This window comes from Trichechus manatus, unplaced genomic scaffold (assembly GCF_000243295.1).
Source record: "Trichechus manatus latirostris isolate Lorelei unplaced genomic scaffold, TriManLat1.0 scaffold00042, whole genome shotgun sequence".
In the NCBI taxonomy this organism is placed as follows: Eukaryota; Metazoa; Chordata; class Mammalia; order Sirenia; family Trichechidae; genus Trichechus; species Trichechus manatus.
Genome location: NW_004443978.1, coordinates 8912220 through 8933536, shown reverse-complemented (window position 1 = coordinate 8933536; position 21317 = coordinate 8912220). Strand labels below are relative to the sequence as shown.

The 21317-nt window shown below is 41.2% G+C and overlaps 1 protein-coding gene across 1 annotated transcript in view; it reads left to right on the top strand.

Annotated features, from left to right (window-relative positions):
• Positions 1-21317, top strand: part of SLC24A3 (solute carrier family 24 member 3) — a 658266-nt gene continuing 636949 nt past the window's right edge. Inside the window, exon 1 of the mRNA XM_004376430.2 lies at positions 1-136. Coding sequence (XP_004376487.2) covers positions 1-136 — 136 coding nt within the window. The remainder of the gene's footprint in view (positions 137-21317) is intronic.

Here is a 21317-nt window from a genome sequence, read left to right as displayed (position 1 = left end):
ATGCAGCCGCCGGGCGACGAGGACCGCGCGCGCCGCCGCCGCCGCCGCCGGAGGGACCTTCTGCTGAGCCAGCTCTGCTTCCTGGCCTCGGTGGCGCTGCTGCTCTGGTCGCTGTCGAGCCTGCGAGAGCAGAAGGGTGAGTGCTCGCCGCCCGCCCCGAGTGGGCGCTGCGGCTCAGGCCTCTCGGGAGCTCCCCGGGCTGGGCGCGTGGCTGCTGCGGGCGGCCTGGCAGTGCTGCTCAGCTGGGGCCGCTGGTTGAGCACGCTTGGCCCGTGGCGGGGCTGCTGGACACGAGGACCCTTCCTCCTTTTACCTCGGAGGAGCTCAGAGGAGGGTCCCCTGAAGGCGAGGACTGCGGAGCTGACAAGTGTCCAGCCGGCTTGGGCACGTAGCTGCCCTCAAGCCTCTTTACCTGTGCCTCGTGTTTCTGCCCTCTTAACAGCCAGCCGAAGGGACTGGTGGTGGCAGTGGGGGAGTGGGAGGTTTCCTACCCCAAATGGGTCCCACAAAGGCCAGTAATAAAGTTGTCCCTGTTTAAGATTAGGTACCTGGGCGAGTATACCACCTGTATACTCTTTGGCTTGTTGAAGGAATGAAGGGGGCTGGTTGGCTGGTTGACACATAGTTCTCCATATGTTTTCCCTGTAAAACAGGTAGGATGAACCGGGTAGAAAGCTCCATACCTGCCTTTCCAAAACAGGTGCTGGAAAGTACAAATAGAAAAAGAGTGTTGGGCATCCAGCCAGGGTTCGGGAATGCTCTGGTTCCCTTAAACTCACTGGGAAGACCTGGATTCCTTTTCCGCAGCTCCTTTTTGCAGACTTGTAGCTCTGGAAGAAATGATTTGGACTCGACTACCCAACTCTAGCCATTCCCCTGCACGTTGCCCTTTCAGTGGGTTGCCTTTTAACCCACAACTTTGTCTTTGGCCTTTCTTGAGCTGAAATAGACCTTGTGGACAAATGTCTTCAGAACCATTGTCTGCTGAAAATGGTTTAGACACGGGGGTGCAGCTGTTTAAAAACTAAGGAAAGTCTTGGAAGAATAACTGTTATAAAATTGTTTTATAATTTGGCCATTAAAGTGGTACAGTTTATGAGAAAACAGCCATATAAAGGGCTGTGAGAAAAAGCAGTTACAAATATGTGCTGTGGTGTTAAGATCAGGCGTAGCTCTAATATAAGGTGTTATGAAGTGCAGAATAAAGACATTTTGATAGTGATGGTAAAATATTTTTAAAGGTGTCATCAATTAAGAAAGGAGTCTTTTGCAAATTGGCTGGTCATGTGCTTAGTGGTTCAGCCAGATGGTCGTCCTCATTCAGGTCTGAGCAGACCTCTGGGTAGACTTCATCATATATGGTAATATGAGAGAGTCCGTCTTGGTCTCCAGTGAAACAGTTAGGATTCCGCTTCTCTCTCCCTTGCTCCTGAATCTCAGATTATCAGGTCTTGGAGATGAATCACTCATGGGACTCTGCCAGGGTAAGAGAAGACAGGAAGCTCTCCAAGGGCAGATGCAGACCTGTCACTCTTCTGTCTGTTGACTGTTTCTCACTAAGAGGGTTTTTATTAACTCCTTTTTAATCTTTCCAAATGTTATGAGTGAAAAGCTGGTTTCGAGCTCACGCCACCTTTGGAAAGAGCCATTCCATGTCAGTTATATGCCGGCCATTTTCTTGCAGATTGGGTCTCTCTGAGTCACAGAGTTCCTACCTCTTTCCAGGACATAAAGACCTTTTCTCTGGATGGAGAGTGTGACCCATAGTTAAGTCAGTCACCTGCAGGGGGCTGGCTGCCTGGCTTCTGGGAAAGCTGGGATGTTGGGCAAGTGGTGGGGGCAGGCACTTTGCAGACTTAATACCTGGTGACCATACCGTCATTGTGAAGTGGTTTCCCCAGCAGGGACATTTATGTTCAGGAGCCATAGACTCAGACGGCACAGCCCTTTCCCCGTCCCTTACCTTTCTCCTTTTCTCCTTCCCACCCTTCATATATTCACATTCAGCCCCTTTTGCCCCATTACCATAAATGTAGGATTTAAGAAGACTGTAATCCAAACAACCAAAGACCTAACAGTGAAAAACCAGCAATGTTAAGGAGGATGCAGTCCAGCCTCTGTTTATTTCCCCCAGATGCCATGCTAATTGCAGTTCTGTCTCTGATCACCTTTTCCTCCATTAGATATTGAATGCATAGATATTGTAATAGATAGATATTGTGATGCATGGTAATATTTTGCAGCATGGCACAGATTTTTCAAGATAATTTGAACATATTAATTAGAGTGTGTGGGTCTGCAAACTTATTATTTTGGTTGGGAAATTGCCGTTCAGCATACTTAAGCGTTTGAATGGTGACATTTACCCTGGAAACTTGTGAGCCGCTCTGTTTAATGGTTCTTTCCGTATGGATAATAAGTTTGGAAGTTAGCCTTGTTTTAAAGATAGTGACTCAGAGAGGCTGAGTGATTTGCTTAAGGTCACACAGCAATTGAGGAGTAGAGGAAAAACCCAAACCAAGGAAGCCTGGCTCTTTGCTTCCACCTCTGTTCCCTGGGATCCACACCATCATCTTGGCACACTATTGTAATATTTAAATAATCAGAGAGGGGGACCTTCATAATGAAAAAAAGCAATCTTTTTATTTATTCACCTTGGAAGCCATGCAGTGATTGTTAAATGTAACTTCTTAGAAGCTTGTTTTTGAAAACTTTTTTTTTTTAAGGACAATTATTTTACCAAACCAAAATACAGATATGGGGCAGTGATGTTATATAATGTTGTATAACATTTCTAATCATAGGGGATCTGAGATCCCTTTCTTGATGTTTAACCAAACTCAGTACAGATTATTTTCTGCTGCGATGGGACAAAAAGATTATTTAATTTAGGTCGGGATGTATTAGTGCTGGAATTAAAACAAAACATTAATTCTAACAATAACAAAAGCAATAATAGTAACTAGAATTTGGTGGACTCTTAAGTACCAGGCACTGTAGTGAGTACTTTATATGCATCGCCTGTTTACTTGGCAAACACTCTGTATATGTCTGGGCCTTCGGTAGCTTGGACGGAAAGAAGGGCCCTAGGTGCACTGTTTACATGGTTGTTGCCAATGAAATCTCATTTTTGATCTCTGTTTTCAAAACTGATTGCAGTAAGGTGTCGGATATTTTAACAAGGGCTTTATATTTGCAGTGAGAATGGATTACTTTTGCATATTTTGAGTGGTTTAAAAGTATTTTATATTTCTTTGAAGTAACAAACCTGGTCAGCTTTTTCCAAAATGATGTGGGGAAAGCCCCGGGGTGCTAACTCAGGAGTAATTAATAGACGTTCCCTTTTGGAAGTTCTCAGGGAGGTGGTGGTGAATAAGAGGAAAACTGTGCCCCTGTGAGTACACACATACACCGCCATATGTGCACATATCTGTATGTATAGAGAACTTTGCGATACTTCTGTCCCAGTTACTGTTGCTGTGTGACAGACCACCCCAAAGTGTTGTGGTGTGAAACCACCGTTATGTTAATTGATGCTCATGGATGCAGTGGGTCAGGAATTAGGACAGGGCACAGCAGGGGTAGCAGCTTCCTGCTCTCTGGGGCCTGGGGCCTCAGGTGGGAAGATTCAAAGCCTGGGTGACATGCACCTGGGAGCCGTAGTCACACGGAAGCATCCTTGCTCACATTGGCTGGGACCTCAGGTGGCCTGCCAGCCAGCACACCTACATGTGGCCTCTCCACGTGACCTCTCCAGTGGCTTAGTTTGAGCTTCCAGAGTGTGGTAGCTGGGTTCCAAGGACAAGTGTTCCAAGAGGACAAGGTGGAAATGTGTGGCGTTTTTGTGTCCTAGCCTCCGAAGTCACACGGTATCTCTGCTGTTTTCAGTTGGTTGAGACAGTGACAAACATCAGCCCAGGTTCAAGGAGAGAACACACAGACCCCGCCACACAGTGAAGGGGTTTCAGGGCCACATTGTGAAAAGGGTATGTGGGATGAGAAATCTTGGGGTCGCCATCTTTGGAAAATCTAGGAATTATAACTTAGTCATGATTATAGACATTTTCCAAGGTGGTAAATGGGGAATAAATAAATAAGTAAACAAAATATTTATTTATTCACATACATACTTATATTTATGTGTGTATATATGAATTATATTTCACGCATGTTTATTCATATGTATATTTTAGAGTCCCTAGGTGGTACAGATGGTTAACATGCTTGGTTGCTAACTGAAAGGCTGGAGGTTCAATTCCATCCAGAGGCACCTAGAAGAAAGGCCTGGCTCTGTAATTCTAAGAAACCAGTGGTTGAAAACCCTGTGGAGCGCTGTTCTCCTCTGATACACATGGGGTCACCGTGACTCAACGGCCACTGAGGTTTCGTCTTTACCTTTGTGGCTTCCCATTCCTCCAAGATCACAGCCCCGCTCCTTTATGTGGCTCACAGGCAGCTGTGCAGGACTCTCCAGCCCTGTCTCCTGCTCTACTTCCCACCCTCTTCCTGCTCCGGCCGCTCTGGCCTTTATGCTGTTCCTCCAAAGGGCAGCGCTGCTGCTGCCCTCAGAGCTCTTGCATGTGCTGGGCCCTCCGCCAGACTGCGCTTTCCCTCACTGCAGCCCCTTAGTCCATGGTCCTTCACTTCTGGCAGAGCTAAGTCCCCATTTTACCCACCGAACACACTGTTTTCCCGTCATAGCACTATCAGATGGTCATTATGTATTTATTTGGTGGTGGTTTGAATAACGTCTCCTGCACCAGATTGTGAGCTCCAAGAGGTCAGGGACCCTGTTAATGTTCCACAGTCACCCAGCCCATGGTTAATGCTTAAAAGATATTTGAAAATAAATTTTGAATTACAGTGCCTGTGATAAAACCTTATTTTTAGCTGCCATTGAATTGGCCCCTGATTCTGGCAACCCCATGCACAACAGAACGGAATGCTGCACCTTCCCCATACCTGGTCCTGTGACAGCCTCGCGATCAGTTGTGGGTTGGACTTTGTGCTCCGTAGGGTTTTGTTTGGCTGATTTCCAGAAACCAGGCCTTTCTTCCTGGTCCACCTTAGTCTAGATGGTCTGCTGAAACCTATTCAGCATTATAGCAACATGCAAGCCTCCACTGACAGATGGGTAGTGGCTGCACATGAGGTGCATTAGCTGGGAATCGAACCTGAGTCTCCCACATGGAAGGTGAATTACAGTATATTAGGAGCTCACTAACTGGCACGTGGAAACCTTGGGTGATGCAAATGGTTAACGTGCTGAGCTGCTAATTGAAAGATTGTAGGTTCGAGTCTATCCAAAGGTGCTTTGGAAGAAAGGCCTGGAGATCTACTTCAGAAAAATCAACCATTGAAGACCCTATGGAGCACAGTTCTCTACTCTAACACACGTGGGATCGCTATGAGTCAGTGTCGATGCAACATCAACTTTTTTTTTTTTTTAGCTAGTACACACTTCGTGTTTATGGTTTATAATTCTATCCTCAACCCACTTCTCATGGGACAACACTGAGCTGCAGAAAGGTGGAGTGACTTGCCTGGAGTCATTGAGTTAGGTGACCGGATTTGAACTCAGGGTTGCCTACATCCGTGCCTACCTGCCTCTGCATTTCCCAGCCTCAGCTGCTGAGGCCACGCATAAAAGATGGGGAATCACACCGCCTTTTCCAGGCAGTCGGAGTAGAGGAGTAACAGAAGGTTGTTTTCATAGAAGCAGTATTTTAGAAACACATTGCTTTTCAACCTTTTCTATTTTCTGCTTAAACATATATAGATGTGTCTCTTTCCTCTTGGCTTTTCTTAGCTGCTCATCAACCCAGATTTTTCTCAAAGATTTCCTTCACTTGCAAGCCTTGAATCCTTGTGGGAAGATTTTTTTTACCCTGGAGGGTTGGCCAAGCCAAAAGAATTGCAAAACCAGCTATTTGCTGAGAATTCTGAGGCCTGGTGGAACTTGGCTGATAAAACAGGATTTTGGCAACTCTGTCTTCAAGGAGGTTTCTTTTCCTTGAGTGAAAGAGTGTTCTAGGGGAATAATAGTCCAAGACTTTTATAGTGGGAAACTGAGGCATGGGGAGTTAAGAAAACATTCCGGAAGCAAGTGGGTGGTGCAGCCAGGAAGGGGATTCGATTCTTTTCTGGCTGTTCTGCCTTTCGTTTCTTCAGGACTTGTTTTGAAATTATTTTTGTTTGCAGTATGCTGTAGTTTCCCTTAGGTGTTATCCTGTAGGATTTTAGAATTTGAAGTGTTAAGGATTCAAGTGGAGGAGCTTCTGTTTAAGTGGGGGTGTGGGTCTGTCCAGGTAGTTTTAATCATTGAACCCCAACATATCAGGCTTGGAGAACATCTTCCAAACTCTCTCCTGTGGCTACAGGTCAGATCTTGTTGGGCCCACCTGCTGTTCTTCCCTCATCCCTCCTCTGGCCTGGGTGGTAAGGCCCCTCACTGTGCTCGTCTTGAGGATTTCCTACCCCTTAACCCTGCCCATGGAAACCCTGGTGCCGCAGTGGTTAAGAGCTACGGCCGCTGACCAAAAGGTCAGCAGTTTGAATCCACGAGGTGCTCCTTGGAAACCCTACAGGGGCAGTTTTACTCTGTCCTTTAGGGTTGCTATGAGTCAGCAGCGGGTAACCCTGCCCATACCTTCTTAAACAGTCAGTTTATGAACCTTTCAGGGAATCCCATAAGCGAGTTCCTGCCTGGATACTGACTGGTACGAGATACAGGGACCTTTGTTCATTTATACCACCCTCATGGTGCTTACACGTTAGTGGGTAAAGGGCACTGAATGGCTAATTTTCTAGAGTTATGAGAAATACGGAGCCCTGGTGGCACAGTGGTGTTAAGAACTCGGCTACTAACCGAGGGTCACTGTGAGTCTGAATCCACTGGACAGCATTGGGGGTTGGGGAAACCCTATGGGGCAGTTTACTCTGTTCTGTAGGGTCACTGTAGGGCTGCTTTGAGTTGTAATCAATTCAAGGGCAACAGTGTTTTTTTTGGCGGGGGTTATGAGAAATACAGTTTGGCACGCGGGAGGCCTGGAGTTGCTGAAACCTAAAAAATAAAAAGAACCAGGTTGAATGCAGAAAGAAAAGGCAAAATAATAGAAAAATGGGCAGAAGATACGGGCAGGCAATTTACAAAATAGCAATTTTGAATGGCCAGTAGGCACAGATAAAAATTCTCAGCCTTAATAGTAATCAGAGAAATCCAAATTAAAAAATAATGAAATACCATTTTTTATTTATCAGATTGGCAAAAATTAAAAATGTGATAATATGAAAGGTTGGTAAGGGTGCAGGAGAAGCAGCTTCTCTTACTTAATTCAGGTGCGGATGTAAACTGGTACCCTAGAGACTGTGGGGGACCATACCAGGGAATTGGGCTTTAGATGCAGACCACAAATGAAGCCTTGACTTTCTTACGATATTAATGGTGCAAAAAGGGGGCCTGGGATTAGAATGGCAATCTGTAGATTTGAGACCTGGGTGGACACTCACTTTACCTGTACCTGCGAGCAGGCAGTGCCGGGTGTTGGTCCAACCCTTTCAGTTTAGAGCTTAGAGATTGGGTGGGAGTTTGAGGGAATAGAGAAAGGCTTCTGTCATTTCTGGAGTGGTCCAAACCATTAGAAATTGCTAATTTAGATAATGAAATCTAGCAATTATGTCTTGCTTGTTAATAACCTTTTCTAGGAGAGGGTGAACAAATCACTTGTAATTTGGTTTGGGGGAATTTCACATTTGCAGCTTTGAATTTTTCTCTTTGTTTCTCCTTTTGTGCTTTTGCATTTTTTTTATCTTCTCAGAAGTCATTCTCTCTCTCTTTCTCTGTCACACACACATTCACACATACAAACACACGCGCGTGCGCGCACACACACACACACTCTGGAGCCAGTCTGCCATTGAATTTGAACCTGTGGAAGACAGGAAGTAACATGCAGGTGTCTTGAGGGAAACAAAGGACATTGGGGAGCATGGGTGACCGGGGGTGGGTGTGCTACAAGGTGACATCAAGAAATCAATAAGAGTATTTTAAAGAAAGAATATGAAAAATTTGTTTTTGGACATTTTGACTTTGAGAGCGGGTGGACTTCTAGGTGGAATATATTGCTGACAGTTGAAAGTCAAGGTTATGAGCAGTTGGGGCTACAGATAAAGATTTGTGAGTAAGTTACATAAGGGTGAAAACTGTATCTTTGGTTAGACCCACAGTTCTTTATCTTGCCTGCACACTGTAATCACCTGGGGGAATCGTTAAGCATTACTCCTGTCTGTATTCCACTCCCAGATGATCTTATGTAACATTCCAGGGTGTGGCCTGGAAATTGGGATTTTTTTTAAAGCAATGCAGATTCCAACATGCAGCCAAGTTGAACACCACTGGGTTAGATGAATACTGATTGTTTACCTTCAAGGTCCCTGGGTGGCGCAAATGGATTGTTCCCAACTGCTAACCTAAGGTTGGTGGTTCTGACCCACCCAGAGGCCACAGAAGAAAGGCCTGGCAATCTACTTCTGTAATGATTACAGCCAAAAAAAATCCTATGGAATAGTTCTTCTTGGTAACACAGGGGGTTGCCTTGAATCGGAATTGACTCTATGGCAACGATTTTTTGTTTTTGTTTTTGTTTTACCTATGATAGCTATGTAAATGCTATTCATAGCCAAGCTGTCCAGTACACTGTGATTAATATTCCTTTCCTGAAAATGAATTAATACTTGTTTTGTTTGCTCAGTTTTCTAAGTCTTTACCGCTAATTTCAGCCCAGACTCTTCAGTTGTCTTATTCTTCTCTAAGCATGTACAGTGATACTCGGTATTCTATCGGGTTCTCTTTTTGAAGAAATTTTTACCACGTTCTCTTGACCTGTTCAGGTCACACAGGTTGCTTGCTCAGTCAGGTGCCCCACTGCTGTCCGTCTAGACAACTCCCTCAGCTTCATCGTGGAGATCTGTTTTAGCTCTCTCTTCTTACCTGAAAGCCCTGTTTCCTGGAACCTGTGTATGTGTCTGTCTTGGTTTATTCTTCCGTTTGTGGTGTACATCTGTGGGGAGCACATATTCCAGATCCTTCCTAAAACAGGGAGCGTGGAAAGTCAACGTTGGAAACTTGCGTGTTTGAACGTATATCACTCTACCTCCACACTTAGAAGAGCTAGGCTGGGCTAAGGATTTAGGTGGGAAAACGTTTTCCTTCTAAATTTCGAAGTCACTGCGCTGTTCCCGTTTCGCCTCCAGCGTTTCCTCTGAGAAGTCTGATGCCATCCTAGGTGGGTTTTTTTTTTTTTTTTTTTTTGTATAAAACCTGCTTTTTCCTCTGAGAGCCTATATGACCCTTGCTTTGCTCATAAGGTTCTAAACTTTCACAGTGATATGACAGATCTGCTTCTATTTTCACCCATGTTCCTGGGCACTCAGGTCCTTTTAATCTGAATACTCCTGTGCTTCAGTTCTGGGAACTTCCTTGAATTATTTTTTTTTTTAATGATTTCCTTCATTCTGAGTTTCTTGTTCTCTCTTTCTGAACTATTATTTGGAGTCTGTGGGTGGAGTCTGTGGGGTTGGAGGTTCAAGTCCAACCAGAGGTGCCTTGGAAGAAAGCCCTGGCAATCTACTTCTGAAAAATCAGCCATTGAAAACTCTATGGAGCACAGTTCTACTCTAACATACATGAAGTCACCATAAGTTGGAGTCGACTCAACAACAACTGGTTTTCTTTTTTTAATCTATTATTTAGATGTTTGACTTCTGGACTGATCTGATTTTCTTATCTCTTCTTTCCTATTTTCTCTCATTTCTGGCAGATTTTCTCAGCTGTATCGTCCAACTCTTACGCTGAACTTTTAATTTTTGCTATCAATTTTTAATTTCCAAGAGCTCATTCTGTCTCCAAAAGTTATTTTTATAGCAGCCTCTTCTGCTTCATCGATGCACTATCATCTCTTACATCCCTAAGTGTATTAATAGTAGTCCTTCGAAGTATTATTTCCCCGGTATGGACTCTGTCCAGGTCGCTGTCATATATTTGTTTTTGTCTTTCATTATGTGCTTTCTTCAAATGCCAGGTGGTCTTTGGTGTCTGCTCAGATGCATGGAAACTGCATGGAGAAGGGTCTTACCGCTTTTGAGCATCTCTGTAATGTGATCTGGCTGGAGCATTTCACTGGGGAATGCTTCATGTCTCTATCTGTAGGTTTTTATTGGGGTGGGGAGTGGTGGTCAGATTTCCTAGAGAAATATTGCTCAGTCTCCTTTCTGGAGGGTGAAGACCTGGTTACCCTTGGGAGTCCAAGGGGAGAAGAAAGCTGGGGTGGGCTTGGGGCAGGCTCTATATGCAGCCTGTAAGTTTCCATGGAATCCCCCTGCTTTTAGTATGGGTGCTCCAGCCCACTGTGACTGGACCTCCAAGCTTCTTGGGTTGGGGTGGGAAGTCTCTGGACTGTGTAGAATTTGAGACGGAATCTCAGACTAACTTGAGTCTTAAATCGAGTTTCAACGAAACCAGCTGTTTTCAGGCCCGTCTTCCCCCCCCCCCCCCAACCCACCTCACTTCCAGAGACAATGATGAGGACAATTCTGGGGCCTTCGGGGACTTCTCCAGGAAATGAGTGTGGTTCTAGACTTTCCTCTTTGCTGCTGAGGGCGCTGAGTTCTTGGGTCTGCTCTCAGTGGTCACTGGCCCTGTTGCTTTCTAGCTTCCCATGTTTTTTATTGTCTCTTCTTCCTTTCTCTGTTTCTTTGTTGGTTTATGCTTTTAAATATTCTCTATAAGCTTGTGTGGGGAAGAGAGGTTTGGCAGGGAGCAGTGAGAAATTTGTGTAGTTAATTTTGCGGATTTAACCAGAAGTCCCACAAGACTTTTGGAAGCCCAACGGCGTTTCACAGGTGCCCTGCCCTGTGCTCTCAGAGCACGCCCTGTGCCTTCCCCTGGACTGCATTTTCAGTATAAACTCATGGTATCTGCTTCAGATGTCACTAAGGGGTGGCAGCGTGAGATTCACCAGGTGTGCGTTTTGAAGATGATGGGAAAGAGTTAGTAATTGGAGGAAAGTAAACCGCAACTTACGCGCCCACCTTGCTGACTTGACACTGTTTGATGAGCCGGTTTCAGGATGGGCGGGGGTAGATTAATAAGGGAGGAACGAAGGACTGGAGAGCTGCATCTCTGACGAGTCAGTCTGTGTAGATGCATGGCAGACCCGGTAAAGATTGCAGGCTGTCACCTCTGAGAGGCCCGGGCTAGAGCCAGACACTAAGAGTGTTGGCTGTCTGTTCTCCCCAGGAGCTTCCTCTTGAACTTGTCGTACAGGCATGATGACAGACAATTGCTTTGACAGATTCACCAGCCCCTACCCCCCGAATCCTGTCAGTGTAGACACATCCTTACTTTTGTTCTTTTCCTTACACTCCAAGGAAGTGAAGCAGAAATTGTCCTGAAACCCATCCTTTTTGTGATGTCAGATATTGGCTGTTGCTCTGTGGTTTGCCATATGCAGTGACCCTCTGGGCTTCCTTGTGCGGTGTTTCAGGCCTGGCCCGTCTGCCATGACAGAGGTTTTCCTGCCTAATCCCTTAGATTGTCTTTGATTCTGGAAAAGCATGCACCTCATTTGACAGTAATAACTTAGTGAAAATATTGATAACTATAGTTGAAAGGATGGCTTGGATTATCTCCCTAGTTGGCCTTTCTATGGATTCCCTACGTGGTGCAAACAGTTAAGCACTCAGCTGCTAACCAAAAGGTTGGCAGTTCGAATCCAGCCAGAGGCACCTTGGAAGAAAGGCCTGGTGATCTACTTCTGAAAGGGCACACCCATGCAAACCCTTTGCTCAGGTTTGTTTTTTTCCAACATATTATTGTGTTTTAGGTGGAAGTTTACACAGCAAGGTAGTTTCCCACTGAATAATTCATACACAAATCGTTCCATGACATTGGTTGCTATCTCTGCAATGTGTCAGCACTTTCCCCCATTTCTTCCCTGCCTTCCTTGTTTCCATCCCTCCAGTTCCCCTGCCCCTCCTTGCCTTCATCTCTTTACTTTTGGGCAAGCATTGCCGTTTGGTCTCATATAGTTGATTGTTCTAAGGAGCACATTCCTCTCGGGTGTTTTTGTTTATTTTGTAGGCCAGTCTGTTATATGGCTGAAAAGTGACTTCTGGGTGTGGTTTTAGTTCCAGGTTAAAAGGGTGTCTTAGGGTGATAGTCTCAGGGGTTCCTCCAGTCTCTATCAGTCCAGTTAAGTCTGATCTTTTTTATGAATTTTAGTTTTGTTCTACATTTTTCTCCCATTCTAACCAGGACCTTCTATTGTGACCCTGGTCAGAGCAGTTGTTAGTGGTAGCTCGGCTCCATCTAGTTCTTCTGGTCTCAGGCTAGACAAGGCTGTGGTTCATGTGGGCCATTACTCATGTGGACTAGTGCTTCCTTGAGTCTTTGATTTCCTTCGCTCTGCTTTGCTCCACATGGGAAGAGACCAATAGTTGTATCTTAGATGGCCACTCGCAAGCTTATAAGACACAGGCACTACTCACCAAACTCGAATGTAGAACATTGTCTTTGTGAACTATGTTATGCCATTTGACTTAGATGGCCCTCAAGACGATGGTCCTTACCCTTCAAGCACAGTAACTCAGTCCCACAAGATGTTTATATGCCTAAGAAGTTTCCATAACTATGGTGCCTATGTGCTCTGTTATATATGGGGATATGTATGCAGCACATACATACATGTATATACAAATGCCAACGACTATACCTATATATGCACGAGCATGAACTCCCATATGTCCTCCCAGACCTATATAGCATATATGTCTACCTATGTAACTACTCACAAATTTTTGGTTATTACTGTTGTTACAGAATTGTATAACATTTATTGCAGTTGTCCTTTATTCTTGCGTACCTCTCAGCGTCTTCATTTACCTTGGTCACCTTACGCTGACTTCCCCCATTTTGTGTATTGCCTTTTCCTTTACCAGAATTAACATGTGTCTACTATCTAGAAAGTGATTCTCCCTCCCTCCCCCTCGCATCCCTGGTAACCATCAAAGAATGTTGCTTCATGTAAACTGTTCTTAACTTTTTATAAAAATGGTCTCATACAATATTTTTCCTTTTGATTGACTTATTTCACTTAGCATAATGGCTTCCGGATTTATCCATGAGATGTTTCATGGATCATCGTTATTCTTTATTGTTGTGTACTATTCCATTGTATGTATGTATCACATTTTGTTTATCCATTCATCCATTGGTAGACACTTAGGCTGTTTCCATCTTTTTGCTGTTGTGCTATGAACATGGGTGTGCATTTGTCTATTCCCGTCACTGCGCTCACTTTTCTAGGATATATACCTAAGCGTGGGATTGCTGGATCACGTGGTATTTCTGTTTCTAGATTTTTGAGGAAACACCAGACTATTTTCCATAGTATTTATATCATTTGACACTCCCACCAGCATTGTATAAGAGTTCCAGTCTCCCCACAACTCCGCCAGCATTTGTTTTTTTCTGTCTTTTTGATCAGTGTCATTTTTGCAGGGGTGAGATGGTATCTCACTGTAGTTTAGATTTGCATCTCTCTAATGGCTAATGATCGAGAACATCTCTTCATGTGTTTGTTAGCCACCTGAATGTCTTCTTTGGTGAAGTATCTGTTCATGTCCTTTGCCCGTTTTTTTGATTGGATTGTTTGTCTTTTTTGTTGTTGAGGTGTTGAAGTTTTCTATATATTTTAGAGATTAGATCCTTGTCAGATATGCTGTACCAAAATGTTTTTCCCAATCTGTAGGCTCTCTTTTAATTCTTTTGGTAAGTCTTTTGATGAGCGTAGGTATTTGATTTTTAGGAGGTCCCAGTTATCTAGTTTATCTTCTGTTATTTGTGCATTTTTAGTTATGTTTGATAGTGTATTTATGCCATAAATTAGGACCTGTAGCTTTGTCCCTATGTTGTCTTCCAGGAACTTGATAGTTTTAGGTTTAATCTTTAGGTCTTTGATCCATTTTGAGTTAGTTTTTGTGTATGGTGTGAGGTATGGATCTTGTTTCATTTTTCTGCATGTGCGTATCCAGTTTTGCCAGCACCATTTGTAAAAGAGACTATCTCATCTCCATTGAACAGAATTTGACACTTTGTTGGAGATCAGCTGTCCCTAGCTGGATAGATTTACTTCTGGGTTCTCAATTCTGTTCCGTTGGTCTATGCATCTGTCGTTGTACCAGTAGCAGGCTGTTTTGACTACGGTGGCTGTTCTGAGATCATGTGTTCTTAGATCGGGAAGTGTGAGGCCTCCTATTTTGTTCTTCTTCAAAATGCTTTAGCTGTTTGGGGCCTCTTTCCTTTCCATAGAAAGTTGGACATTAGGTTTTCTGTTTCGTTAAAGAATGTTGTTGGGATTTGGATTGGGATTGCATTATATCTGTAGATCACTTTGGGTAGTATTGACATTTTCACAATGTTAAATCTTCCAATCCATGAGCATGGTATGTTTTTTTCATTTATGTAGGTCTCTTGGTTTCTTGCAGTAGTGTTTTGTAGTTTTCCTTGTATAAGTCTTTTATGTCCCTGGTTAGATTTATTCCTAGGTATTTTATCCTTTCGGGGACAATTGTAAATGGTATTGTTTTCTTAATTTCCTTTTCGGAGTTCTCCTTGTTAGTGTAGAGAAACCCCAATGATTTTTGTATGTTGATCTTGTACTCTACCACTTTGCTGAACTCTTCTGTTAGTTCCAGTAACTTTCTTGTGGAATCTCTGGGATTTTCTGTGTATAGGATCATGTCATCTTCAAATAGGGATAGTTTTACTTCTTCCTTACCAATTCGGCTGCCCTTTATTTTCCTTTCTTGCCTTATTCCTCTGGCTAGGACTTCCAGTATGATATTGAATAAGAGTGGTGATAGTGGACATCCTTGTTTGGTTCCTGTTCTCAGGGTGAATGCTTTCAGTGTCTCTCCATTGAGAATAATGTTGGGTGTTGGTTTTGTATATATGCCCGTCACTAAAGTTGAGGAATTTCCTTTCTATTCCTATTTTGCTGAGAGTTTGTATCAGAAAAGGGTATTGGATTTTATCGAATGCCCTTTCTCCATTGATTGAGATGGTCATGTGATTATTTTCCTTTCTTTTATTTATGTGATGAATTACACTGATTGATTTTCTAATGTTAAACCACCCTTGTGTCTCTGGTATGAATCTCACCTGATCGTGATTATTATTTTTTTTGATAAGCTGTTGAATTCTGTTGGCTAGGGTTTTGTTGAGAATTTTTGTGTCTATATTCATGAGAGCTATTGGTCTGTAATTCTCTTTTTTTGTGGTATCTTTACCTGGCTTTAGTATCAGGGTTATGCTGGCTTCATAGAATGAATTAGGGAGTATTCCTTCCTTTTTTCTGTGTTGTTGAATAGTTTAAGTAGAATTGGTGTTAACTCTTCTCTGAATGTTTGGTAGAACTCTCCAGTGAAGCTACCTGGGCTGGGTTTTTTGTTGTTGTCGGGAGATTTTTAGGACATCTTCGATTTTTTCTTGTTACTCTATTTCAGTTTTCTGCCATTGTTTGTGGTAATTTAGGTAGGTAGTGTGTTTATAGAAGTTTGTTCATTTCTTGTAGGTTTTCAAATTTGTTAGAGTATTATTTTTAATAATATTCTGTTATGATCCATTTTATCTCAGTTGGTTCTGTTGTAATGTCTCCTGTCTCATTTCTTATTTTGGTAATTTGCGTTTTGTCAGTTTTTTCTTTGTCAGTTTGTCCAGTGGCTTGTCAATTTTACTGATCCTCTCAAAGAACAAACTTCTAGTCTTGTTGATTCTTTCTTTTGTTTTTCTGTTTTCTATTTCATGTCTGCTCATGTCTTTATTATTTTCTTTATTCTAGGGACAGTGAAATTCTTTTGCCTTTCCATTGCTATTTGTTCGAGTTGAAGAATTAAGCTATTTATGTGTGCATTTATTGCTATAAATAGTCCTCTGAGCACTGTTTTTGTTGTGTCCAGAGGTTTTGCGATGTTGTGTTTTCATTCTCATTTGATTCTAAGAATTTTTTCATTTGCTTTTTAACTTCTTCTGTTACCCAGTAATTTTTAGGTAAGATGTTGTTCAGTTTCCCTATATTTAGTCTTTTTCTTTTTCTTTCTGTTATTGATTTCGAGTTTTATAGTGTTACGATCAGAGAAGCTGCTTTGTATTATTTCAGTGTTTTTGAATTTATTGAAGTTTGCTTTGTGGCCTGAACTATGGTCTGTTCTGGAGAACTATCCATGTGTGTTGGAGAAGAATGTGCACTATTCTACTGTTGTGTGACGTGTTCTGTCTATGAGGTCAGTTGGTTGATTGTGTTATTTGTATCTTCTGTACCTTTGTTGTTTCTTTCTGTTTGTTCTGTCCATCATCGAAAGTGGTGTGTTGAAGTCTCCTCCTATTATTGTAGAACTGTCTATTTCTCTTTTCAGTTCTGTTAGCATTTGTTTTATTTATTTTCGAGCTCTGTCTTTTGGGTGTTTTTTTTTTTTTTTTTTTTTGGTTTGGCCATTCTAAAGCTCTTCCTATCATACTTCTACAGAGGCTGATTTATCCTTAGATCTGTTTGGGTGAAAATATACTGTAAAGATTTTATTTTATGAATAAATTTAAAAGTGCATGTTTAATTTTCTTCTGTTAAGATGGACTTACAGAAGGTAATTATCCTAAAAATTGTTTTTTTTTTTTAATTTCCACTTTAATGGTGAAAACATTAAGTTCACTCCTTCATCTGTTGAGCATTTACTAAGTATCTGCTGTGTGCAGGTCTGGAGTAGTAGGGGATACCAGATGATTGAACTCAGTGAAATAAAGCCCTGTGCACCTGCGGAGAGAGGCAGATGCCACAGGGCTTGGGGCTGAAGGACAGTGAATGGGTTTTGAATGTGATTAGAAATTAATAAGAAATGAATAAAAGAATTGCTGGTCAGCAGAGCAGATAACACTATTCTGCATAGTATCATTGCAGAATGGGAGCAATACTTTTTTTTATCCTTTCTCCAGAAAGAACTGATGGGCAGTGAATGGAGTGAAGAAGTAGATGGAGTGTACCTGGTTAGGCTAGACCAGTTGTATGAGTAGGCAGGGAGTGAGGGCATCAAATGTGTGACCACAGAGTTCAGGTAGGATAGAGAGGCAACGCTAAAGGCTGCATGGGGCTGTTGGGAATGCGAATAGGGTGAAGTGGAGGGTTTGAGTTTAGGATAAGGGCAAACCAAGGTTCAGTAGGGAGATTTGTTTGGTGGAAATGCTTCCTAGACTAAGGAGAAATGTCTTCATGACTATAAGTGGGACAATATAATTTTTTGGATATGTAGCTTAATAGATGAAACAGTGAACTTAACATTTTCACCATTAAAGTGGCTAAGGAACCTTGATGGCACAGTGGTTAAGCACTCAGCTGCTAACTGAAAGGTCAGCAGTTTGAACCTACCAGCCGCTCTGTGGGAGAAAGATGTGGCAGTCTGCTTCTGTGAAGACTTACAGCCTTGGAAACCCTGTGGGGGCAGTTCTACTAGGGTTACTATGAGTTGGAATTGACTCAACGGCAACGAGTTTAGTTTGGTTAGCATGTCCATCCCAAGTTTGTTAAGTACTCCTCCCTCCCTCTTGCCTCCATCTCTTTCTCCCTTCTTTATTCCTGACCCCCTTCTCTTCCTTCCTCCCTTCCTTCTTTCCTTCTCTCTTAGCTCTTGTACACATGAAACTGGTAAGAGTTGCTGCCACTTGAAGGCTAATAGTCATGGGTAAGAGAATGCTTTGTCTTCACCATGTATCTTTTTTTTAATAGAAAATTTTATGGAAATAATTGTAGATTCACATGCAGTTGTAAGAAATAATACAGAGCGGTCTCTTGTATATCACTCCCAGGTTCCTCCAAAGGTAACATTTTTGTAAAACTATAGCCTAATATCATCACCAAGGTACTGATCTTAATAGAAACCACCCATCTTATTTGGATTTCCCCAGTGTCACTTGTACTTATTTGTATTTGTGTGTGTGTGTGTATGTGATTTGCCTAGTTTTATTTGTACTCGTGTGTGTGTGTGTTAAGTTCTATACAATTTTGTCACCTGTGTAGGTTTGTATATCTCTGTCACTATAGTTTTATCATTTTGAGAATGCCATTTAAATAGAATCTAAGAGTATGCAGTGTTTTGAGTTTGGCTATTTCAGTTAATGGCCTTTGAAATTCATCCAAGTTGTTGCATGTGTCAGCGTTCGTTACTTTTTATAGATGAGTAGCATTCCATTATATGGAGGTACCATAATTTATTCACTCACCTATTGAAGAACATTAGGGTTCTTTCCAATTTGATAATTACAAATAGAACTTCTATGAACATTAATCTCCAGGGTTTTTCTTTCCTTTTCTTGCTTTATTGCACTGGTTTGGATTTCCAGTGTTGTTGAATTGGAGTGGACATCTTTGCCTTGTTCCTCATCTTAGGGGGAAAGCATTCAGTCTTTCACATTAAGTATGATGTTTGCTTCAGGTTTTTTGCAGATTAAGCTGAGGAGGTTTCCTTCTGTTAGTTTGCTGAGAGTATTTATCAGGGATGGATGTTGAAGTTTGTGAAATGCGTTTTCTGCATCAGTTGATATGATCATGTGGTTTTTCTTCTTTATATTGTTAATAATATGATGGATTACATGGACTAATTTTTGAGTATTGAGCCAGCCCTGCATTCCCTAGATAAAAGCTCCACTTCATCATGGTGTGTTATTTATTCTAGATATTGCTGAATTTGATTTTCTTATATTTTGTTGAGGGTTTTTCCGTCTATTTTCATGAGCAATATTGGTCTGTAGTTTTCTTTTTTTGTCCTGTCTTAGTCTGGTTTAGCTATAGGATTATGCTGACTTCATAATATGAGTTAGGAAGTATGCCTTCCTCTACTCTTTTTTTTGGAAGAAGTTGTGTAGAGTGGATCCTGCTTTTGAATTTGTTATAATATTATGAACATTTCTCCATGGCGTTAAACTTAGAAAATAGTTTTTAATGTCTGCATAATAATAGTAATATTAACAGTACAGTATTTTTAGTGTTATAAGCATTTGCCAGACTTGAAGCTCTGTTCTAAGTTTTTTTGTTTTTTTTACCTGTATTGACTCCTTTAATCCTCACAACATCCCTATGGAGTAGTTGTTATTATTGTCTCCATTTTACATGCAAAGAAAAATAAGACACAGAGAGCTTAAGTAATTTACTCAAGGTCACACTGGTTGTAAGTGGCAACGTAGAATTTGAACCTAGACTGTTTAATTCCCGATCTCACGTTCTTTATTATGTTGTATCCTTTGATTATATCATAATTTACTTCATCCAGCCTCCGTTTTGGGATATTTAGGTTTTTCCACGTTGTCACTATGGTGAATGTTTTTGTACAGAAATTCTTGACAATCTCTGACAATTTCCTTAGGTTGGATTCCTAGAAGTGGTGTTTCGGGGTTAAAGGGCATGCCCACTGTAAAGGCCAACACATACTGCTATATAACTTTCCAGGAATTTGTACAAATTTGAAATCCCACCAGCAGTGCTTGGGGATGTCCTCAATTAAATGTTCTCTTGCAAGGATTGAATATTATCATTATTTTATATATTTTCAATTCAGTGTGATTGAAGAAAGATGGCATCTCATTGCTTTAGTTTGCCTTACTTCTTTACCGAAACCAAAAAAACCAAATCCTTTGCCATCAAGTCAATTCTGACTCGTAATGATCCTATAGGACAGAGTATAACTGCCCCATAGGGTTTCCAAGGAGTGGGTAGTGGATTTGAACTGCCAACCTTTTGGTTAGCAACCGAGCTCTTAACCACTGCGCTACCAGGGCTCCCTTCTTTACCAGTGAAGCCAAATATTTTTACAAATATTTGTTGACCATTTATATTTCAGAGGTTTGTGCATGTCCTTTCTCCATTTTTTCCAATGGGATAGTAGTGTTTTCCTTAATGATTTGTATGAGCTTTTTGTATATTCTATATGTATGTCTTTTTATCCTATTTCAAAAGTTGTACGGCATATAGAAGATTTTCATTTTTATCTAGTCAAAACTCTCTCTTCCCTTTGTATTTTTCATTGTTTTATTCTTAGATTTAAGCTGTTAATCATATATACATTCCACATAATCCTGTATGCATTTTTCCACTTTTATGGTTTAACGTTTTTAAAAAAATTCAACTATTTGAAGTTTATCTTAGCATAAGATACAGATTTCATTTAAATAATGAGCAGTTAGTTCGAGCATTGCTTATTGAATAATCTTTCCTTTACCCATAAATTTGTGATGCCACCTTTGTTCCATGCTGACTTGTTTCATGTACCAGAGACATTTTTTGTGATATCTATTTTGCTGTATTCACCCATTAATTAATTGTCATAATTTATTAGCGTGTTAACATCTGGTAAGGCAAGATTCTTCTTTTGGAAAAAACGATCATTTGCTGTTATTACTTGTTTATCCTTCCAGACAAACTTCATAATCTTTGTTAAATTTTTCCCAAATATCTCCTCTGGGTTTTGATAAATCTATAAATAATTTGTGGGAAAAATGACATTTAACAGCATTGATTCTTCTCATTTGTAGTGTACTTCTCCATGTGATGTTGGATTTGACTTATTAGCGTCTTCTACGGAATTTTGCTTTTATATTCGTGAGAGAAATTGACACATAGCTTCTTTGCCAGGCTTTGATATCAAGATTATACAAGCTTTGTAAAATGAATTGATAAGATTTCCATGTTCGTCTATGTCCTGGAGTATTTTATGAAGTATGGAAATTATCTGTAACTTGAAAATTTGAAAGAACACTTACAATACTGTCTGACTTGTAGTCTTCATTGAAGGTAATTTTGGACAAACATTTAAATTTCTCACATTGATATTTTCTGTGTAGATAACTTACGTTTTCCCAAGCGTCACGGTCATTAAGAATTAAAAAATTAACAAAACTATTCATTGCATTTTCTTGTTTCAATTTATTTTGTAATAGTGATTATGTAATCTTTCTCACTACTAACTTACGTGTTTCTTTTTTCCTTAATCAAACCTGCGTTTGTTTGGTTTATTTTCTCAATTCTTTTGAAAATGCATCTCGTCTTTCTTTATCCACTTTACTTTCCCCCCGATTTTCTAATTCATTGATTTCAACTTTAATGTTTCTTAAAATTCTTCTCTTAATTCCTTGGTTTTATTTTCTAATATCTTGAATTCGGTACTTCATTTATTTATTTTTATTCTTTCTTGCTTAATGATGCCTTTCAACACAGCTGTAA